This window comes from Oreochromis aureus, linkage group 12 (assembly GCF_013358895.1).
Source record: "Oreochromis aureus strain Israel breed Guangdong linkage group 12, ZZ_aureus, whole genome shotgun sequence".
Classification (NCBI taxonomy): Eukaryota; Metazoa; Chordata; class Actinopteri; order Cichliformes; family Cichlidae; genus Oreochromis; species Oreochromis aureus.
The window spans coordinates 35228328-35250503 of record NC_052953.1 but is presented as its reverse complement, the minus strand read 5'-3'; the positions used below and the strand labels follow the sequence as shown (position 1 = coordinate 35250503).

Here is a 22176-nt window from a genome sequence, read left to right as displayed (position 1 = left end):
TTCAAAATATTTGAGATCTTTTTAGCTGAGCAGCCAATTATTTCCCCCCTCTCCAATCAACTTTTGATCAAAGTTCTTTCTCCCTTAGTGCAATGTCTGGAACAACTCATTTTACTGAGTGAGGGCTAAAACCAGCAGGTACAACAGCTGCTGCCTTCCTTCCTTAAATAAGGGCCTTAATTGACACCCATTTCCTCACAGATTGAATGACCTGAAATCCACACTGCTATTAATTTGAACACACCCCTTTCACTGAATGAGTCAATTACCCCCAATTAAGCAGCATGCATGTCATGTGTGTTAAGTCTGTTGGTTGACCATTACTCTGCTACACCTAGTCATGAATTTGTTCCCATGTTGTATCATCATCACTCCCAAAAGCAGTTTAAACTACATGTAAAATAACAACCGGTTAGTTAAAAGAAACAAACTTTTTCACAATTGTTTTTGGGGAATGCTGACTAAATAATGCCAAAATGTTAGCCTGTTTACAATGCCACTAGCAGTTTATAAAAAGTTAAAATTAATATTGAGATGAATTTAGTTAAGCTTATTGGTGCAGCCTGGTTCTGCTAGAGGTTTCTTCCTTTTAAAATAGAGTTTTTCTTCCCACTTTCGCCAAAGCGTTTCCTCAAAGGGGTGATACGATTGTTGGGGTTTTCTCTGTATTATTGTAAGGCCTTTACCTGACAATATAAAGTGCCTTTAGGTAATTGTTGTTGTAGCGGCTTTAAGTGTGAATGATAAATGAAAAGTGCATAGAATAAAGTAATGTGTGACTCGGTGAATGTGTCTTTTAGATGCTTAGTAACAATGACAAATGGTTCTAGTTCTTATATAGTGCTTCTTTTTAACTTTACCTGACCACTCAAAGCACTTAACAAAATGGGGAAAATGATTAAAAAAAAAAATACTAGTTGTTTTAATGTATATTTAGATTCATTATCAGAGGAAAACCAGTTCATTTAATGACATGCAAAAGAACACAATACACACAGAAACTATACAAAATAAGCAGCTAGGGCAGCCATTTTATCTTTAGGTTTTTTAGCATTGCCACGACGTCCACGTCCACGTCCCCGTCCTCCTCTTCTCCCACCCCCACCACGGTGCATGGAATGCCGGATGGTGGCATGCTTGAGCTCCACCAAATCCTGAAACACTGGATCACAAAAAACACAGCCAGTGTGTTGGGTCTCACTGGCAGGAAGAGGAGTGCGAGTCTTGTTAAAGTCCACTGCAACCAGAGAGGCATCACAGACATCACAGCTCTCCTGAGCAACCTGTGAGAAAAGCATTAACAAAAACAAATAAATCAAGGAACTGGGGTACTGTTTCATACTTTCCTCGGTTTCAGTAATGCTATAGATCAAAGAGGGGTCGGGCCCCACACTTTGGGAACCTCTGCAATACAGTAAGACAATAATTTTCTTACCTGCACTTTGTGTGCATGTTCAAAGAAGTGCACCACCACATTGCATTTATTACAGGCCATCCTCCACTTTGGTCCAGATGTGGGGTCCAACACTAAAACTCCACTATCACACTCTACACACTGTCCAATGCCCAAGGAGTTGAGAGAGTGCTGACATGATGGATGGGTACATTCATTGCATCCCATACCTAAGAAAAACAGACATGGAGAACAGCGCCACAGTGTCAGAGGGGCCATGAGACCAGAAAGCACAAAGAAACAGGGTCGCTTTTCCTAAGACAGTAGTGCGTGTATTGTATGTATTGTATTGTGTGTACTGAGCTCCTTCAATTATTCATTCATTACACAGTCATGTTCATTTCCAATGAAGGGATAACCAGCATGTAAATATCTTGTAGTTTCCTCACTTTCTCTCAGTCTCCCTTTCATTCTGTGGTTTTATTGGAAGATGTTAGAAGAGTTGACATACTGTCCTCAAACATGCCTAAAACATTCATTAACTATTTAACACAGCAATCTTACAGAGGCAACTGTTGTTAAGACAGTGTTGGTACAATCTTAGAAATACCATATGTCTGAGATTTTTAGGTCCAAGTACAATAACCTCAGTTTTATGTGACTTTAGAAGAAGAAAATTAGAGATCATACAGGTCTTTATGTCTTTAAGACAATCCTACAGTCTAATTGGTGAGTGTTATCTGGCTTCATGGATAGATAATATAAGTATAATGTGCTTGAGTTCAGCTGAACCACCCCCAAACCCACCTCCAGAAGAGGACCAGGGCACAGTATGCTTAAATAGGACTAGGCAGTAATCCTACTACTATAGCATAGATCGCCTAGTTTAAGTACTCTGGACCTCCACCTTCAAAAAGGTATTTCTGTGAAATGAAACACTCTTACTTACTTTCTGCTGCTCACAAGGGGCTGCCACAGCAGGTGGCTCTGCATGTTTTATTTGGCACATTTTTAACATGGATGCCCTTCCTGACACCCCCAGTATCGAACCGATAAGCTCTTGCATTTTTAGGTGAATGTGTAAACATCAAGGAGGCACTTTAATTTGCCAAGTAGATGTTTAAAAAAGCCTAGCAAAGAGAGCTCCTGGTTGATGAACAAAGGTTTAAAAAATACTATTAAAAAAACTTTCAGAGCTCGGTTGATTTCAGCGCAAATGCAAGTGGAAGTGGAATTGATAAGCAGAATCAATGGGCAAGCAGACTGAAATAATGGGAACCAGTTCTCTACAACATCTGGTTCTTAGTTACCTTCCCTAATCTTCACTGTGGCTCCCTGATGCCCCGTCTCTCTCGGCTTTTTTGACCATACTTGATTGATTCTCATGCTAACCTTTTAGTGTTAAAAGAAAGTCTCTCTGTCTTTTTGACTTGTTTAAAGTTGAGCACTGTCCATCATAATTAAACGATTTTCGGGTTGAATGTAGCTCAGGAGGTAGAGCAGGTCTTCCACTGATCGGAAGGTTGGTGGTTTGATCCCTGGCTCCCCCAGTCTGCATGCCAAATATCCTTGGACAAGATACTAACCCCAAGTTGCTCTCCGATGCTGTATGAATGTTACCTAGGAAGCACTTAATGTATAGAAGTATAGAAGTGCTTGTGTGAATGGGTGAATGTGGCATGTTGTATAAAGCGCTGTGAGTGCTCCAGGAGAGTATGAAAGCATTATATAAAAGAATCAGTCCATTTACCAGAAAAATTATATTACGGATTAGTTTGATTCTTAGAGGGTTTCAAGGCTCATGCTAGTTAACCATGGTTGGTGGGCAGTGATTAACATAACACTCCCATTCTGCCTTACCTTTCTTCATGTCCCTGAATGGCGGGTTGCTGAAGCAGTAGGGGCACAGGGGGTAGCTCTTTCCCCGCGCCCCAGAAGTCCACAGCACAAGCTCAAAGTCATCTAGTGGACACCGGAGCTCCTTGTAAAGCTTGATGGCTCCATTCTGGGGAAGACTGTAGGTCTCGTCGCAGTGAGAGCAGTGGAGTCTGCTGGGCTTGGCCTGCATGCACATGTTTGCTTCATTTCATTTAAGAATCACTCACTGCCACTCATGGGCAGTTACACATTTTACCATCAAGTGGCTAAAGGCCACTTCAGATCAATATCATTCATCAAGTAAGAAGTCAGATTAATGTCAGTGCACTCAGATGCTCGCACCACATTTCTGCAGGCTTCAACAAGTTTGACCCAGTGCAGTCCCAAGTCCGAGAATTACTTGCAAAAACCACACCCCCAAAACAAACAAACAAACTGGTTGCACAAGACATCTACTTTCACACTCAAGGGTTCTAGTGACAGCAGAATCAGGAAGCAAAGTCTGAAAACACAGATGTATGTCTTCGCCGCTTCATAACATTTTAACCCCTGGGTTGATAACATTGATAATACGTTTCAGTATAAAAGCTGCTTAACTGTTGTGCACCATGTTTACTGCCCTATGTTTACTGCCCTAATAGAATTATACCAATGTGTCCTGATGTGTTTTTTTTCCCCAACAGTAAAAGTTATGGAGAAAAGACATTTTCTAAACTCCAAAGAAGAATACAAAAATACAAAAACAAAATTTTGTTTATTTGCTCGTCTTATGTAGTTCCCGGAGAAAAAGGCTAATGACTGTGTTGGTATATTGCTCATATATCTCATACAGTGACAATTAGCAGAACTGCAGCTTCATGATTCATTCATGAACTTAAAAGTGCTTCCATCATCGGACAGAGATGGTAATAAAGGAAGCACATGAGCTTAATTCTCAAGGCCACAGTGAGTGGTCCACACAGGATAAATAAATAGTCATTTATTACTTTAAATGACAAAAGCACCGAGGGCAGACTCACGTGTCTAAATCCCAGCCATGTGGCTGGGGTTTAGTAGCTTTGACTGCTCACCTGGATGTACTTCATGAAGCGGTGGCATTTGCCACAGCGGGACAGCGGCTTCCCAGTAGCAGCAATGGGAGAAAAGGAGACCTCCATCAACTCATCCATGTCTGGAAAACATAACACACGAAGTCTGAGCTTCAGCTGCATACAAGAAACTGGAACCTGCAGTGTGCTTTAATAATATGTCTCCTCTGCAGTCACAGGTCACATGTTTCTTGTTGATGTACAACTGCAATTACAGCACTGTTACCCAGTCCCTGCTATGCTCGACCCATTTAGCAGAAATCAGCCTGTTTAAGGCTCTGAGATCTTTTCCATCTGACTTAAAACAGTTTTAATATGGCACGGTTTTCTTACTCAAAGATTCAGTGTGAGGCCACTAGCCACTCCACCATTTCCTCAGATTAGTGAACAACCTGTTCTGAGCCACAGCTACCACTCAGTAATATACTGGTGAGCCAGGCTTTACAGCGCAACTTTGAATTAGACAATTGGTTTAGAAAATGTATGGATGGGATCACAGAAAATAACGTCCTTCAGGCTTTGTACCAGATAATCCCTTCAAGGAACTTGTGACACTGCGTTCCTGTGGTTTCACTGGACTTACTGGTAATGGAGTCAACAAAGTAGTGAAACTTCCTCTTGAAGATATCCAGGGCGTGCTGTAGGACCTGCTGGTAGTTGGCCTTACCCTGCGCAATAAGGTTCAGCTGCTTTTCCACAGCACTGCGTATAGTGGGAAGCACCAGTTCTGCATCTGAAAAACACACACAATTAAATTTGCATTAATAATAATCTTGTATTTTATTAGCTCTATAAACCACTCTGTCTGGTCCTATATCCTCATCACTTGATTATATTCAACTACCTGCATTAGTTGCAATAGCATCCAAAGATAAATCAGCTATGTTCCAGAAACCCTCCATTACTGACCAAGCAGAAATTCATTACAAGAGTAAGAGAATACAAAGGTAACTTAAGCAAATGACCTATCTTGTAGTAGCCATGTACCAGGACTATGCCTAAGTTGGTTGGTTTCAGCTTGCGTCCACTTTCAACTGTCACATAGTTCCTCTGGCAGATGTTATTGATGTGGACTGGGATACTAGCATCAGTACCTGGAGGGAGGACAAAGACCAACATCTATAAAACTGTTTTTATAATTTCCAGCCAAAGAACTGCTGTCATGTATGAAGTTCTCAAAGGTTGTCCTCAAAGATATAATAAACATGTGTAATGAGCAGAAAGAACGTTTTAATGAATCATCCATGCAGAAGAGACGACAGGCTGGGTGACTGGCATCTGCAGTCTGTTTCTGCCTTGCTTCCCAAATACCACACAATTAAAATATGACCAAACATGAAGTGATAACCCACAGCATGTCCATATCCTGGACACAGACAAGCTGTTCCATCTAAGCGAACAGCTGAGTTTAAATTAAATAATGTGCACAGGCAGCTTTTCACTTAATTTTTTTAAAAGTATTTAAGTGCTCAAGTATACCAATGCCATGTTTCTCCATGAGGGTGATGAGTTCAGCCTCAGTCAGGTAGTCTGGTGGGCTGGTTTGCTTTTCTATCAGCTTGATCTCATCTACTGAGAAAGTGTCTCCATGCTCACATACTGGTATGGACTCTTCCAGAGGGATGCCCTGCCATGGCATTACAGTTGTGTAACCTGAAAACAAAATACACATTTAGCAAGGATTAGCTTGCTGCAGGCTTGGTAATTCTTTAATGTTCACAAATGTCTGCATTGAAGATCTAAGCCATAATCTGAGTTTTATACAAGTCAGAGGAGTAGACAAATTGATCCTTTTTTAATGTAAAGATCTATTAAAGTCTGATCTTTCCAAGACATGTTTAAAAGAAAGTGTACACAACATTAACAAAAAACATTTCTGCAGCATTCTTGTCCCTCATCATATCAGCAAAGAGACTAGACTATGGGGGGGACAAAGTACTGCTCTGCAAAAAGAATACTCGAGCCTGAGATTCATGTTAATTTTTCTTCCACATGACTGCACATTTAAATGATAAAAATTTTGTTGGAAGAAAGGGAAATACTGTCACGGTTTTGGCCTGTTTCGCTGCATCTGGGTAAGACGTATGGGTAAGACTATGTTTAATGAAGCAGTAAATTCTGAATCAAGCAGCTCTAAAGCACAATGTCAGGCCATCATTCATAGACTCAGAAAGTTGATTAAGGACTCACTGCTGACATTATTTGCAGCTGTATTCTAAAATAGTTACGAAGAACCACAAAATATAGACTGGTGTCAAATCCTAAAAACTCCATCTGGATAGTGCCACCATGTGGTCTGTATCATGTCTACACCAAAAGGGCATGCAATCACAGACTCTGGCCAAAAGCAACGTTGATGATGTCATAAGGTACCTTTGACAGCTACATAGTCACAAGCAATTACTCCATACACTAAGCAAACAATGATGTTAATACAGTGCAATGGTTTACTGCAGGTAAGTACTGCAAAATTCTGCAAAACAATCATCTATGTTTACCTGGTGATATAAGGGTTCTTCCACTACACGAGAATGCCTCTGTGCCAATGCTGAACTCTATAGTGGTTTGTAGGTACTTGCAGTCTTGACTTACAGTGGCAATAAAATGCCGGGTAATGTACTCATATAGCCGCCAGCCATCACTTCCTGTGGAAAAAAAGAACACATTTGGGTACTGATGTACTATTCTAATATTCTACAGGTAAGTCACTGTAATAACTTCACACAGTTAGAAGTTGGGTTATTCCATCTCAAATAATGTTTAGAACAGTGTGTCTAATACTGCCATATTACCGCCATGTTAGCGCAGTAATGTATTGACAGAGCAATGCAATTAAAACAAATGACCAGAGTAGTGTACACAGTAGTGAAGCAGCATGATGAGTGTAGCAGCGTGTAACATAATAATGAATCAGATATGATATGAAATATGACCGTGAAAGTTCTGTGACAAGAATACGATATAAGCTGTTTCAGTCACTTATGGATGCTATGAGGGGAGAGAGGGGGCATGTTCTGATTTAGGACCTGAGGACAGAAGCTCCTCTTGAGTCTTGCGGTTTTTGACCCCATGCTGCGGAACCTTGTGACTGATTGCAGAAGTTGAAACAGTTTGTTACTGGGATGGGACGAGTCCTTTAATATAATAACCTGCCTCAGTACCACATGGAAGCTCCTGTCAGGCATCATAGTAGCTAAGATGAAAAGGCACATGGCTCAGTACGTGAGTGGGACACAGAAAGGAAACACCAGAGGGGCAAAACACCAGCTCCTGGTAGATAGAGCAGTTGCCCAAGACTGTAAGACCAGACTGATCAACCTGTGCACTGCCTGGATTGACTACAAGAAAGCCTATGACTCAGTGCCTTCCACATGGATCTTGGAATGCCTAGAAATTTACAAGATCAACAGGACCCTAAGATTCATCAGCGATTCAACAGGGACAACACTAGACGCCAACTTCAAATCAATAGCACAAGTCACCACCAAGTGCGGGATCTACCAAGGAGATGCCTTGTCCCCACTGCTGTTCTGCATAAGCTTGAACTCCCTCAGCCAGATCATCAACAAGACTGGCTTCTTCTGTCTGCCAGTGGTACATGCCACGCAGGGGCCTGTCCTTCGATGATGGTTTCTCTTCTTGCTCCTCTTCATTCTTGGGTTTCTGCTGTCTGTGGTATTCACCAAGCACATGATCAGCTGTGACCATTGTCAATAAGACAATGTGTCTTTCACACCAGGCATCGATGGAGGCATCCATGAAGAGGAAGTGACTAATGATTGGTCCATTGCATAGCCTACAGCAGGGGTGCCCAATCCTAGTCCTCGAGAGCTACTGTCCTGCAGCTTTTAGATTCATCCTTGTTCCAACACACCTGAATCAAATGAATGTCTTGTTATCAGGCCTTTGCCAAACTTGATGACATGCTGAAGAGGTCATCAAACCATTTGATTCAGCTGTGTTGGAGTAGGGATGCATCTAAAAGCTGCAGGACAGTAGCTCTCGAGGACTAGGATTGGGCACCCCTGGCCTACAGGCTACAGAATGGAGCAAGAACGAAGAGGAGCAAGAAGAGAAACCATCATCGAAGGACAGGCCCCTGCGTGGCATGTACCACTGGCAGACGTGGCAGATACTGAAAAATCCTACTAACACCTGGAGAAAGCTAAACTGAAACACAGAGGCACTAATTGTGGCAGCACAGTAAACAGTACAGCACAACTTAAAAGTGAAGCATGAAATCGTTAGAGGCTGGGGTCTACCACAGCAAGCAAGATGGGAGGCCAGGTGCAGGCTGTGCAAAGATGCCTCTGAGACAATCACATAACAGCTAGCAGGCAGGGAATAGGGTATATGTTTATATTGAAAATAAAAGTTTCTCTTTAATTAAACAATTTTTTAAAGGTCAGCCGACTCACTTTCAGGACATTTTTTCAATACAGTTATTGATTTTACTATACTTGTTTCTCATTTTTGTTGAATATTTGTAACACCTAATCTTGCCGGTAACAATTTGTAAAAAGAACTGAGTTCAGCGTATTGGTGCTGCCCTCTACCAGTTAGTCATGTGGTGGCCCTGTGGGAAAATTAATTGCCCACCCCTGTGCTAGAGAGAATTTAAGAGTTCACGGTAAATGGACTTATTCTTACATATAGCACTCTCCCAGAGCATTCAAAGCGCTTTATACAGCATGCCATCTTCACCCACTCAAACAAGCACTTTCTTCTACTCTTTAAGTGCTTTCTATCTAAACATGCACACATTCATACTCTGTCAGATGCATCGGAGAGCAGCTTGGGGCATGCAGACTGGGTCGAACCACCAAACTTAAGATTAGCAGGTGATCTGCTCTACCAACTGAGCTACAGCAACTGTGTGAAGTTTCATTTACCATCATTTGTGAGATTTTAGAGCACCTAATGCTTCTACATGATGACAAGCTTTGTGCACAGGCTGTTTTTGAAATCTGTTGACTCGCCTCAATAAAAATGCCCAAACCCTCATCATGGAGTTTGTGACAAATTGTTTTTTTAAACCAAATTAACAAATATCACAACAAAGGATTTTTTAAATTTTATTTTAACTATAATAATATCTTAACTATAATAACCATCACACATCCTAACAAGTTATATATAGGGCTTTGAATATTCAAACTCTTTATTATCCTAACATTTCCTAGCTTGACTAATAGAAAATATGTCTACAATATTGCTCATTGCTCTTTGAAGGCATGGCCTATATAAATAGAGGTGTATCATAAAAAGAGGTGATATTCCTATTGTTCAGTTATTTGCCTGTATTGCTCACCTAGTTCTGCTTCCGTGGCAGCACACATGGGAGTAATAGGTGGATGATCTCCAGCATCAGTGCCCTTCCTGGGTTGGTTTATTCCAGTTGAAAGTAGAACTTTTACCTGATGAAAAGTTAAAAAACCTTTTTTTTTTTATTTTGAATCACATTAATTTCTAAGTGGCTCTTTCTTTCTACTACGGTAGGATCGCCTTGAGGTGACTGTTATTGTGATTTGACGTTGTGTGAATAAAATTGAACTGAACTGAATGAATCAGTTTATGTATACACATACAAGTAGCGTTGAAGGAATGTACTCACCTCTTCTGCCCAGAAGGGGTTGTTGGTCTGCTGTTTCAGTGTTCCCTTCAGGTCGAAGTTCACTGGGTAGTGGGTCGTCTCGGTACGTGGGTAGCTGATGTAGCCCTGTGTATATAGGCGCTCAGCAATCTGCATAGTATGCTGGGGACCCATGCCTGAAACATAATATCACATCCTTCTCTCTTTAATTCTTTCACACTTTTTCTTCCAGCAGACAGGAAGGCTGGATGTGATTGGCTGCAAACTGGACACAAGCTCTTATTCATCCATGTATAACCCAGATCACCATCTGCACCAGTTATTGGACAGACAATGGAGCATCTTCTCTAACAGACTCATTCACCTGTGCTGCCACAAGAGCACATCCAGTCTTTCATGTCACATGTACTAAGTACAAAGAAACGCATCATCTAACAGAGAAACGCGTTGAGATATCTTATATCACATAAGTAATGGGTGTGATGGTCAAACTCATTAAACATTAAAACAACAGAAAACCTGAGCTGTATATTTACAAAGATATTAGAGAATCCATTCCTGTGAATACAAATTCCATTCAAAAGATTTTTTATGATAATTATAAATATAAGGCAAGAATAGAACAGAAGATGCTCTTCAGTTCAGTGAATGTTCCTCTCGATCACAAAGGACAAAGTGTAAGATGGGTTTTCCAGTACAATATGACCCTTACATTTCATTGAAACAATATTAAAAGTACAAGGATCACATATAAAGACAGTATCATTTTATTATTGCAAACATAATAATCAAAATCAGAACAACTGTCAGTGTTATAGCAGCCATATTTACAACCCGAATTTCGAAGAATTTGTGACGCTGTGTAAAGCGGCGATTGGCAATAACTGTTTTATTTATAAAGCACACTTGATTATACTTTAACTCACGGTGCGTAACACAGTAGCTGAAAATACTGGCAGCTACCCCTCAGCCACCTAGTAGATACACCTAGGATATCCTATGCCGATATAACCTATACCGATCACTCAAAATACTTCACACTACACCACATATCCATAAAACACATCCTGCACCAACACATGCATCAATTTAGAATCACCAGGGAACCAAACGTGTTCAATTATATTTGAGTCAGTTTCATCTAATCAAGCTTAACACCCTTAGTTCAAACTTCTCAGTCTTAAAGAGTAAACAAACCAAAACAAGAAAAACTATAATTGTTTTTCCTATCCATGACACATGAAAAACAACAACCCATTACCTCAGTGTATTCTTATGCTTACAGAGAAATGACAGCTGATGAAAATGTAAATATAAATAGCTGTAAATGTAAATTTATATGTAAATACCTAAGGCAGAACTAGCCACTCTCAACATCTCCACTGTGTTTAAGGCTTGAGGCCTCTGCTTGGTCTTCTCCTTCTTACTCACCAACTCCACCTGTGAGAGAGAGCAGATACCTGCTTCAGCAAGCTGACCTAAATTTATTATAATTCAAATTGACTGAGACTTGCCCAGCTAGTTGAAAATGTTTTATAAAGCAGACGTTCTCTTTGTAGTTAATTTAATATTTGGTGAAACAGGAAATGGAATAATCATCATGACCTTCACAATGTCAGACAGCACACGTACAATAAAAAAATATTATCTACACACCACAAAGTCTGATTTTTGCACTCACCTGCGCCTCCCTGGATGTCTTGGCCAGGTTGACAAACATCTGACCCACCTCTCTGTCAAAGACCCTAACCCTGTTCCAGTCCAGTGTCAGTGGACTCTCCTTTCCTTTAAAAACCTGAACAAAGCACATCACTTCTGTCAATACCGCACAGAAGAAAGGAATCTTTTGACAGTGTGGCAGGAAACTGAGGTCATGATTTACCTTTGTCTGGATGACCCAGTAAGTCTCTGGTTTAAAGGACTGGATCTTGTCATGGCGTTCCACACAGAAGCCAAGGGTTGGGGTCTGGCACGGACCAAAGGAGATTAAGGAGGAGTCTAGATTGCCATATTTCCCTTGAAAATACTTTGTTTGGAACCTGAAAAATAGTTTAGTCAAGAAACAGAAAGCTTAGATGAACAGTATCAATATCTTTGATCAGCTGTTATCAACCATGTTTTCAAAGATTCTGGAATTTTATAAACTTCTGACCAGATGAACTAAGCTTTGGATGGAGGTGAAATCACACAAAAACAGTGCTCTGTGGCATTTTAAGTTCAGCCTCTTTTTTTTTTTTTTTTTTTTTAAATTAGTGCAGTTTGAAAGTGTGGTATTTAACTAACCTTCCTCTCATTCTGCTTGATTAATCACATAATTCTGAGCTTACCTGGAAATCAAAGTCAAAGTCAAAGTATATCTCTTCCATAAGTATATACCTTATATCTCTGCTATATAAGGTACAGTATATGAAGAGACGAGACGACGAGGCTCCAGTATCACCAGGATGTCAAACATCATGGTGATATTTATTTGAACTGTTATTTTAAACCTTCTACATCAGTAGACAGCTGTGTGTGGGTGAAGAGAGCAGTGTACCGGGTGAAGGCACATCCAATACGCAGATCCAGCTCTTGCCGTGCATCTACTGACAGAGCTTCATTGCGGTTGGGCTCTCCCAGGCGGTTCATAGCATTCCAGATGTCAGTGTCGGTAATGGAGCTGAATTTGGCACGGTAAACACTCCTGGCACTTCCCTTATTCATCACTGGCTGAATGGCATCCAGCACCTTGAAGAGAATTACAGGTGAGGCAGAATACAGAAACAAACAGCACAGAAAGACCAAGAACACGAACAGGACAAAACTGGAAAGAGCACACAAAATTAAATGACAGCAGCTTGAGCATGTACCAGGATCACTAAAGGATGGCTGTAGACCACCTGATCCAGCTCCAACTATAAGATTTATTAAAAAAATTTGAAAGTCTAATCGTAATAAAGATTAGAGAGTACTAATGAGAAACAGATGTGGTGACCTGAATTACCTCGAAACATATGTTCTCTCCTTCTTTGTCACAGTCCAACCACAAAACCACACAGTCACTGCCTCTGGCTTCAACCTGCCATGATACCACAAACTTGGGTTTAACAATGCAGTGCAGTATAAACATATTTGTACCCTCCTTTCTTAGTATGCTGTCACACATTTATCTTCAAAAAAAAAAAAAAAAAAAAAAAAAAAAAAAATTAGATAAAGAAAACCTGTGTAAATACAAGGTGCAGTTTTAAAATGATGATTTCATTTATTAAGGGAACAAAATCTATCAAATCCTACCTGGCCCATTTGTTAATAATGAATTTAATGTGATTAACTACAATTTGGAAAGCTGAGTTAAATTTGATTAGCCACATAGCCTGATTACTGCCAGATCTACTGAATAAAGTGATCTTTTAAATAGAACCAAGTAGGCTAAAAGCTCATCAAGATCTCACACATCATGCCACGATTAAAAAAAAAAAAAAAAAAGCTTAGAAACAAAGTCATTTCTCAGGCTCTGGGACTCAAGCGAACCACGGTGAGAGCTATTATTCACACAAAACTTCCAACTGAACTCCAACTCCAAAACTTCAAAAGTATTGCTCAGTTGGGTTATTCCGCAGGACAGTGATCCAAAACAATTCAAGGCACTTTATATAAGGTAAAGATACTACACCAAGATCAATAACATAATAACACACCAGTAAGTCCACCCTGAAAAGGTTTTGGAATGACATAATCAAAGTCCATACTCCAATCCGATTAAAATAAGAAACCACATACCAACAGTACCAATGTATTGTCAAGCCAATTAATGGGTCAACCTACCTGAAGAAACTTGACCATGTTGAGTTTAGGGTTGGCCTCCTTCTTTTCAGTAGGAGCTTTACTAAAGAGTTCTGCAGGGTCTACTTTGTCCCAGTTGTTATATTTCCCTGCAAAATAAATAAAAAGTGCAACATCCTTCACGTTCACTACACTATTGCTGTGGACCAATATCAGCCACACAGTTCTTATCATTTGATCACTGCAGTTATATAAAGGAGCAGAAAGTGAAGATTTTTGAAGTGTTTTATACTACAATACTCTGATTGACACTTTGCTTTTCTATACAATGGTGCTTCAAAAAACAGGAAATAACCCCTTCATCATTTGACACCAGTAAGTTGTGGCGTTTTGAACTGTATTATTTTATAACACTGTCCCTAATAATCAGTTTTAATTACTCCTCCCATGTAAAATCAGGAGGTGAAAAAAAAAAGCTGTGAAAATTTAGGTCAAGGCTAACCTAACATGGAGGATACCCACCAATAAAATCGAGACTCATCACATGCCCACAAACAGAAGTCATCTTAAAGTGTACAGTTTGGCCCTGGAAAATGCCGGTGTATTCATGCACTGAGCATGCCCCATTGAGCCCCTTGCGGCTTGTACAGTTTCCTAAAGAAAAAGGAGAGCAAATTAGGCATGAAAAAGGCTACACGGTTATCTTATTATAATTACAAACGGATAAGGTCATTCAAAACATTTCAATGTCCAAGTTAAAAAATCTGAAGCCTTAACACAAATATAACAGCTCAAAGAGCAGATGAATTTTAATTGACAGGTCAACACCTACACCTTCATTTTGCTGCTCCTTTTAGGGAGATCCCATCTCATCCTATCTCTAGCATCCTCCTCTGTCACACCAACTCTCCTCCATGACCCTGCATTCTTTTTTCTTCTATGGGCTTTCATTCCTCTTTTGTCCAGACCATTCCTCCAAACTCTCCAAGATCTCTTCCACCTGCTCCCCACTCTCACTACAGATCAGAACGTGTTTGCAAACATCAAAGTCCACAGACACTTCTGTCTGACCTCACCTGTCAGTCTGTCCATCATCACTGCAAACAAGAAGGGGCTCAGAGCACATCTCTGATGTAATCACCAATCTGTCCTCATACATATCATGCACCACCCTCACCACCCTGTTGACTTCCTCATGCAGTACCAAAGTTTTTCTCTTTCTCCAGCCAGATGACAGCTTGGGGTGAGATGTGTCTGCACTACCAGTTTAGCTGAGGTCGTGAGATGGGGATCTTCTGCAACATTGTCAACGGTTTCTCTGTTCCACTTTCTCCTGATTTCATCTGGCTCTTGACTTGTACTATTGATTTTCTTCCTGCTTCTTCTTCTTCTTCTTCTGCTATGCTCTAATTTTTTGAAATTTTTCTCACAAATGTATGTTATTCACTTCATTAATAACACATTAATGCCATTTGATGTCATAGATGTCCTATTATATTTTCAACATGTACTGATGCTGTCTTGTAGTTCTATCTGGGATGTAGAGCCTGACTGATTTACTGACTAGAAGATATTATGAAGAATGTTTTAAACTCCACATGTCAATGTCTCCCCACACACCAAAATCGAAAACATAAAGAGCAATCATGATTTAAATTGTTTTGAGATGCTCTAATACCTCTGATGTGACCATTCTAGTTCAGGGGTTTTGCAGGCACCGTCTGAAATTAGCACCGTTTTCAATTTTACCACTTTTTGTCGTTTGTTGTTTAAAATTCCCAGCACATAAAGAGCAACGCAAATATTTTTGAGAAGGACTGATACCTGTAACTGTTCTTGGTCAGTGGTTTTTAAAGTCACTATCTAGACTTTTGTTTATTTAATTTGACGTTATCACATTTTTTATTTTACAATTTTTACATGACAGTTACAAGACAGTTACTTGTCTTGATGTATTATTGTGGGGTCTTTATGTTGTAAGGTCTACCTTACAACATAAAGCACCTTGAGATGACTGTTGTTGTGACTGGGTGCTGTATAAATAAAACTGAGTTAAGAAATTATTTGTTTTGCTTTTTTTTTTCCCTACTGAGCATTTTACATTTATAAATCGATTTAAAAATGAACTTTTGAATCAGGGTCAAAAACTTTACAGAAAAGTTGCTTTCTTTTTTTTTGTTTTCTCATACTGTAGTCTAATTGCTGATGAGTCATGGAAGCAGCCATTAGCACGAGGCCAAAGTGGCGGTGAGCAAGCGTCCTCTCCCTGCTTACCTGAAATTTCTGGTACAGGCCGATGTCCTTATGAATAAAATGACTCTCTCAAGGCTGAATTATAATGACAGGACGCAAACTATTATGACAGCAACTAATATATTCCCCACCCCTACACAGACACAGTTACCCCAGCCTCTTTGAGGTGAACAACTCAATCAACAATACACATATACGCAAGCAGAAATCCAGCCAAGAACAGGGCACATATATAGAGGTAGGTCCAGAAACTGTTCACAGATCGACTCCAAGCCAAAGAACAGAGTGACCACCGAAGAAAGAAGGAAAAGAAGCTCCACTGCACCAGTCTCAAGCCAAACAGTCAAGCCATGGAACAGCTCCAGGTAAGTATGCTGCCTTTTTGGTTTTTAGTAATGCCGACTGACACACAGCAACGTTAAACTCAGATGGGCTGCAGGTTAGTAAAATTAAGCAACTTGCATTTTCTATTAGAGCTGGGTATCGTCACTGATTTCTGTAACTGATTTGATTTGATTTTGACTCAGACAGAAATATTATAAATCTCTTCTTATCATTTATCAGTACATATCCATATTTTTATATTTATGTATAAAAACAAAGCTGACACTTGTAAGGCTTTAGAGGTGTGAGCATCACAGCAGATGCCTTTTTGTCAAAGTAACTGAGGATAAAACACAGAAAAACATAAAGGTCATTTTCCTGGCCTGGCATTTATAGCAGATAACCCCCGTAAAATATTCTGCAGTTTTAAAAAAACTGAAGAAAACCACGAATCAATATATGAACATTACCCAATGCTGCTGAAGTGAAAAGCAGATCAAAGTTACAGAGGTTTTATTAGAGAAATAGCCTGTAAACGTTAAAATTTCTTCAGTATTGAACAGCAGAAATTAGGCTCTCTTGTCGGAGGTCATTTTTGAAAAAACAAAACAAACACAAAGACAAAAACAAAAAAAACAGCAGGCGAAAGTGTGTAAACAACGGTAGACTGGTATGTAAGCAAACTAATAATAATGAAAACAGAGATTATTGATGGTAAATTGGTCTCTGAGTACACTGTGAGAGAGCAGTGGGAATTCATGTAAATGTTTTCTAAACGTGAAGTGTAGTTTTGCTCTTCTTTTGCTGCTGGTTCAAACCGGCAGCTTCTGAATGTGTGAGATGTCAGCTTTCAGCACTCCACTGCATGTCCGTGGACATGAATAATCCGTGCTTTGTGTTTACATCTGTTTAACTGCTCTCATTTGCTGTTTTAGCTGTTTGGTGGTTGTTGAAATAGTTTTGTGAGGTTTCACCTGAGATTCTGGTGTTTCTGGCAAAATACATTTATATTTAAAAATTGATTCAGGATTTAACGAATCGATATCGCATTATTCAAACTAAAATCGATTTGAATTGGAAAATCTGTTTTAAAAACCCACCTTTATTTTCTACATATTTACTTTATTAGACATTGTGTTCAAATATCTGCATATCCTGACTGCACAAGATAAGTGTATTAATCTATTACAAAAAGAAAAACATTTGTATGCTGAACCCACTACAACATTTCTGCGAGTCCATTTTTAAAGACCAGTACAAGAATGTTGCTCAGCTGATTGACAATATCTACCAGTAGCTCAGAATAAGGAATTTGTACAATAGGAAGAGCTTATTCCATATTTCCTAATATAATAGTAATTAAAAGCTGGGTCTCTGATAATGTAGGGAGTGTTGTTGAAGTAAAGTAAGTCAGTAAAAAAAGAAAAGAACAACCCTGCAACATCGCTGTATGTGATCAATCTTGAGAACCAGACAATATAAGAGAGAGAACCACAACAACCCATCATGAACAGGCACACTGAAGTGGTGGTGAGGAAATCTTTTAACAGGAAGTGACTCCTGGCAGAACCAGGCTCAGGGTGAGACCCGTTTACCTTCTGTGGACAAATTAGATAAAGGACCCAGTCACACCTGATGAACTCAATAGGGTGACCTTATCTACTTCAGACCAACTTCCAAAATTATGTCAAGGCAAAAGTAGCACTGGGAGTTTTTCAACCTAGAGGTGACAGAATATTTGACACCATCCATCATAACATAAACTCACTGACTGTGTGTTCAGCAGCTGCGTGTCTTTCTGCTCTGTCTGCTGGCCCTTCATCAATGCACGGCCCTGTCACTAAGCAGTCAGTGTGTGGACGAATCCTTCTGCACGTACAGCCTGCAGGACTACCACAGCCAGCTGGTCAACCTACCCACCCGCATCAACGAGCGCAGCATTGCAACCTGGAGCTACGTGTAAGTGCTGGAACCTGCAACGCAAACTCTACTGCTGATTCTGCTTGGCTGAGAGAATGTTGAATGGGATGGGTCTATGCGGGAGTGCTAAGTCTAGTACTAAGAACAGCCTCTCTCCATATTGGACCTTTACAAATTAGTAGAAAAAGCTGCGGGAGTCCTTCATCAAAGCAACTTTTGTAGCTTGTCCATCTGCCGTTTGTTTTTACACAGAGAAAAATCTGCAGCAAGTCTGCAGAAGTTTTATTAAAATATGATGACGAACACTTAGATAGTCTGATACCATATTTAAATTATATGGTATGCTGAAGGCTGACGACAGCACATCATTTTGTACATGGAAGCGATACCTGCAGCAAACAGGGGTGAGTCTAAACGGGGGGCATGGGGTGTACTACATCATATTGATTTGAGGCCTTCGTAACATTTTTCAGATCGAAAGTGAAATAATACAAAATATTGTATTAATCAAATATTTTAATTTTTACAATAAAAAATATATTTTTTTAACTCCACACTTTTCACAAGCCAATGAGCCATTAAACTCTGAGCCATGAGCTGAAGGTTGTTAGGTTGGACAGTAATTGATATTAATAATAATGTCTACACCACCATAACATCTGTTTTCAGCAGCACAAAAACTTGCCTCCTATTCCAAGAAGACAGACTAAAGGTAAATTTTTTATGCCTTAGTTTCAATTGTATATCTTATTTTATTTGACTTTGACCTTTGTCTGTACTTGAGATTATTTATGTATTTTTGCATTTAAGATAATGCTTTCTTAAAAAAAAAAAAAAAAAAAATAAGATTTCAATTTAGAGATGTTGTTGTACAGTTAAACCTTTAAACACTGCAATGGAATGGAAACCAATGAGTAGTTCATTCTTAAAGAACTGTGTTTTTCTTCTCTTTTGAATATTTATTAATGCTCATTAATAACAAACCAAAGTTATTCTTATCTGATTCATTGATGGAATAATCGATAGATTACTCTATTACTAAAATATCCAATAGCTGCAGCCCTATAAATTAGATCTTTAAACTCAATCCACTTAAACAATAAAGCTTACTGGCTCACAGAAAAAAGCTGATTAATGACAAAAGAAAAATTAGCATCAGAAAATTTCTGAATGAATAATGAAGTCTGCTATTCCTTAAATCACTAGAAGAGTGGAATTACGTATTTTAAATGTCTAAACTCAAGAATAACAAATGAAAAAAACAAATATTTGCAGAACAGCTGTGGTATGCGTATGCCTGTGAGTCTGAGTTACTGATGCTCAATGGGGAAACAAAGACATTAGACAATGTTAAAAAACTTAACACCTTCCTACTCTTCCAGGGATGCTGATGCTATTTTCTGAAGAACTGATTGGCCAGTAGGTGGTGATTTCTAATCTGGAATTTAACCTGCTCCAGAGCAGGTTAAGTTCACAGTAGGGGTGCAACAATACTCGTGTTGGTATTGAACCGTTCGATACAGTGCTTTCGGTTCGGTACGCATATGTATCGAACAATACAAAATTTTTAATTTATTTTATCAACTTTTCTTCTGACGATGCTGTCTGTGTTGAGAGCTCAGTGGATCTGCGTTCGACTACTCCGCCTAGGCTGCACTGTCGAGCGGAGATCCACTGAGCGCATCGCAAGCTAGCGAGACAGAAGTTAAGCTCGTTGCAACATGGCAACTGCCTCAACGCTACCCGAAATTGAACCACCCCCACCCTCTTTCAGATCTGGCGTTTGGAACTATTTTGGTTTCCATGTGAAGCATGACCCTGATGGTAAGCGCGTCATGGACAAAAGTAAAACAGTATGTCGGATGTGCCACGCAATGCTCAATTACATTGGTGGGAACTAGTGCGTTAGCACAGTTAGCTCGTTAACGTGTTGTTGCCGTCCAGCCCCACACACGGGGCAATCCGCGGTAACTCGTTAACGGAGATTTGCGGCGTTATGGCATTAATGTCATTTTAACGAGATTAACGCTGACAGCACTAGTGAGAACACAACGAATATGACTGCACATTTACGCCGACATCATCCTAGTGCAAAGACAAGTGGAAGCAGACAAAAACAACAAGCACGCATGCTACAAACTTTACCCGAGTCATTTAGACAGCCGTTAGCACGTGATTCTCCTTATGGGGACCTGATATGTTTAATATGCTGCTGAGAATATACCCCAGAAGAAGCGTATAGTATAGCTTTTATTTTGGAAAGAGCCATTTATCTGTAATAAACTCTCTTTTCCAAAGATGAGTGATTTCTCGATCAGATAGATTTTTTTTTTATTATTATTATTTTGTTGTTTCAGCAACATTACATTTAAAAACTATACTTTTGAGTTAAAATATATATTTATAATTTTAATAAATGACAAATTAAAAAGGCATGAACATTTTTTTGTATCGAAAAAATATCGAACCGTGACACCAAAGTATCGAACCGAACCGAACCGTGAATTTTGTGTATCGTTGCACCCCTAGTTCACAGCATAAGTTACCATGGTGAATTACCTCAGTAAGAAGTGAACAACCTTCATAGTACAGAAAATCCAGATAAGCCTAAATCCAGATTCATAGGCCTACTCTTTATCTCTCACCAGGGAAAACATTGACTTGAACCGGGTGCCTCAGGTCATCCATGAGGCCAGCTGCCACACCGGCCACTCCTGCAGGGGACTTGAGAGTGAATTTGGTTTAGAGACCATCCCTGTATCCCTGAGGATGCCAGTCCTCAAGAAGAACCCCAGCTGCTTCCCCTCAGCCAGCTACTCTCTGGAGTTTGAGCTCATCACTGTGGCATGTATATGTGCCATCTCCAGACACAGCTGAACACAAGAGAGCATGCTATGGTCAACTTAGGCCACTGGAGAACTTCACCAACATCTACTGTTTAGACAAATTATAGTCTTCACATCGGTATTACTGAGAAATAGCCCATTTCACTCATTGTGCTTGTTTTCCAGAAGACACTAAAAAGGTTATCACTTATTACACACCTGTTAACAGCTCATTAAAGCAATCTGAGACACTTTACATTATACGGTGTCAATTCTGTGCCCATGTGTAGTGTTTTGACAGTTATCGCAACACTTTCCTGTTTAATTCAAGATCCAGTACAAGAGTGTCTAAAAACCAGTACTGCTTTAACTATTGTACATAATATGTCATTTAGCAGTACAGGCAAACACAGGAAACAAACTAACAAGTCCAACCCTGGGATCATCATTTGGATCATTCTAATTAAGACTAGAAGCCCAGCTAGGCTTATATATGCTGACTGCCCAGATCGAAGAAATCTTAATTTTCTAATAAAAACAAACAAACAAACAAACAACAAACCAAAACAAAAACCAATCAACCGCCAAAAGGTCAGCTGATCAAAGCTATTCAATTTCATTTCGGCTCCACCATACTTTCACTGCGTACTGATCGACACAGCTTTTACTCTGTACCCACCTTTAGAAAGGATTTTGGCAATGGCCTGAGCCAAGGACGGCTTCTCCGCTACCATCAGCACACTTCTCATGATGAGCAGGTTCCCTCAGCTGTCGCTTCCTGTCCCAATTTTATCAAAAGGAGACACTGACCTGTGCTCCGCTTCTCACCGGTTAATAGGCTATGTGAGAAACTACTACAGTGGCCATGGCGCCTTCTACGATACGAGATCTACTTCCGGTGCACGTCATGGCCTTTTCTTCTTCTCCTTCTTCTTCTTCTTCTTCTTCTTTTAAGTAGCGGTTGGCAAACAACTGCATGGTGCATTACCGCCACCACTGGTATGGAGTGTGGACAGGAATCACGCTCAAAAAAAAAACCTACTTCATATACTTCCAAACAATCTTCCTTCTCTCAAAAACTGAGACAAAGCCTGATCACATTTATTCCCCGACTCCTTTTGCAATAACTTAATAAGATCC

General features: G+C 39.8%; 1 protein-coding gene across 1 annotated transcript; it reads right to left on the bottom strand.

The window, feature by feature from the left end:
* Positions 1-906: 906 nt before the first annotated feature.
* top3b (DNA topoisomerase III beta) lies at positions 907-21956 on the bottom strand. Its single transcript, XM_031737425.2, has 18 exons — positions 21716-21956; positions 14237-14368; positions 13757-13863; positions 12936-13010; positions 12489-12679; positions 11835-11991; positions 11634-11747; positions 11302-11392; positions 9974-10128; positions 9671-9776; positions 6858-7004; positions 5839-6012; positions 5325-5453; positions 4943-5092; positions 4342-4442; positions 3254-3455; positions 1436-1623; positions 907-1283 (listed from the first exon to the last, which is right to left on the bottom strand). The coding sequence occupies exons 1-18, from the start codon at positions 21783-21785 to the stop codon at positions 1002-1004; spliced, it is 2571 nt and encodes an 856-aa protein (XP_031593285.1). The 5' UTR covers positions 21786-21956; the 3' UTR covers positions 907-1001.
* Positions 21957-22176: the final 220 nt, after the last annotated feature.

Coding starts and splice junctions, on each gene's coding strand:
- top3b (XM_031737425.2), bottom strand. CDS start 21,785: ATGAGAAGTGTGCTGATGGTAGCGGAGAAGCCGTCCTTGGCTCAGGCC. Junction 12,680..12,935: donor GAGAGAACATATGTTTCGAG/GTAATTCAGGTC, acceptor ATTCTCTTCAAG/GTGCTGGATGCCATTCAGCC. Junction 4,443..4,942: donor CTTTGTTGACTCCATTACCA/GTAAGTCCAGTG, acceptor TATGTTTTCCAG/ACATGGATGAGTTGATGGAG.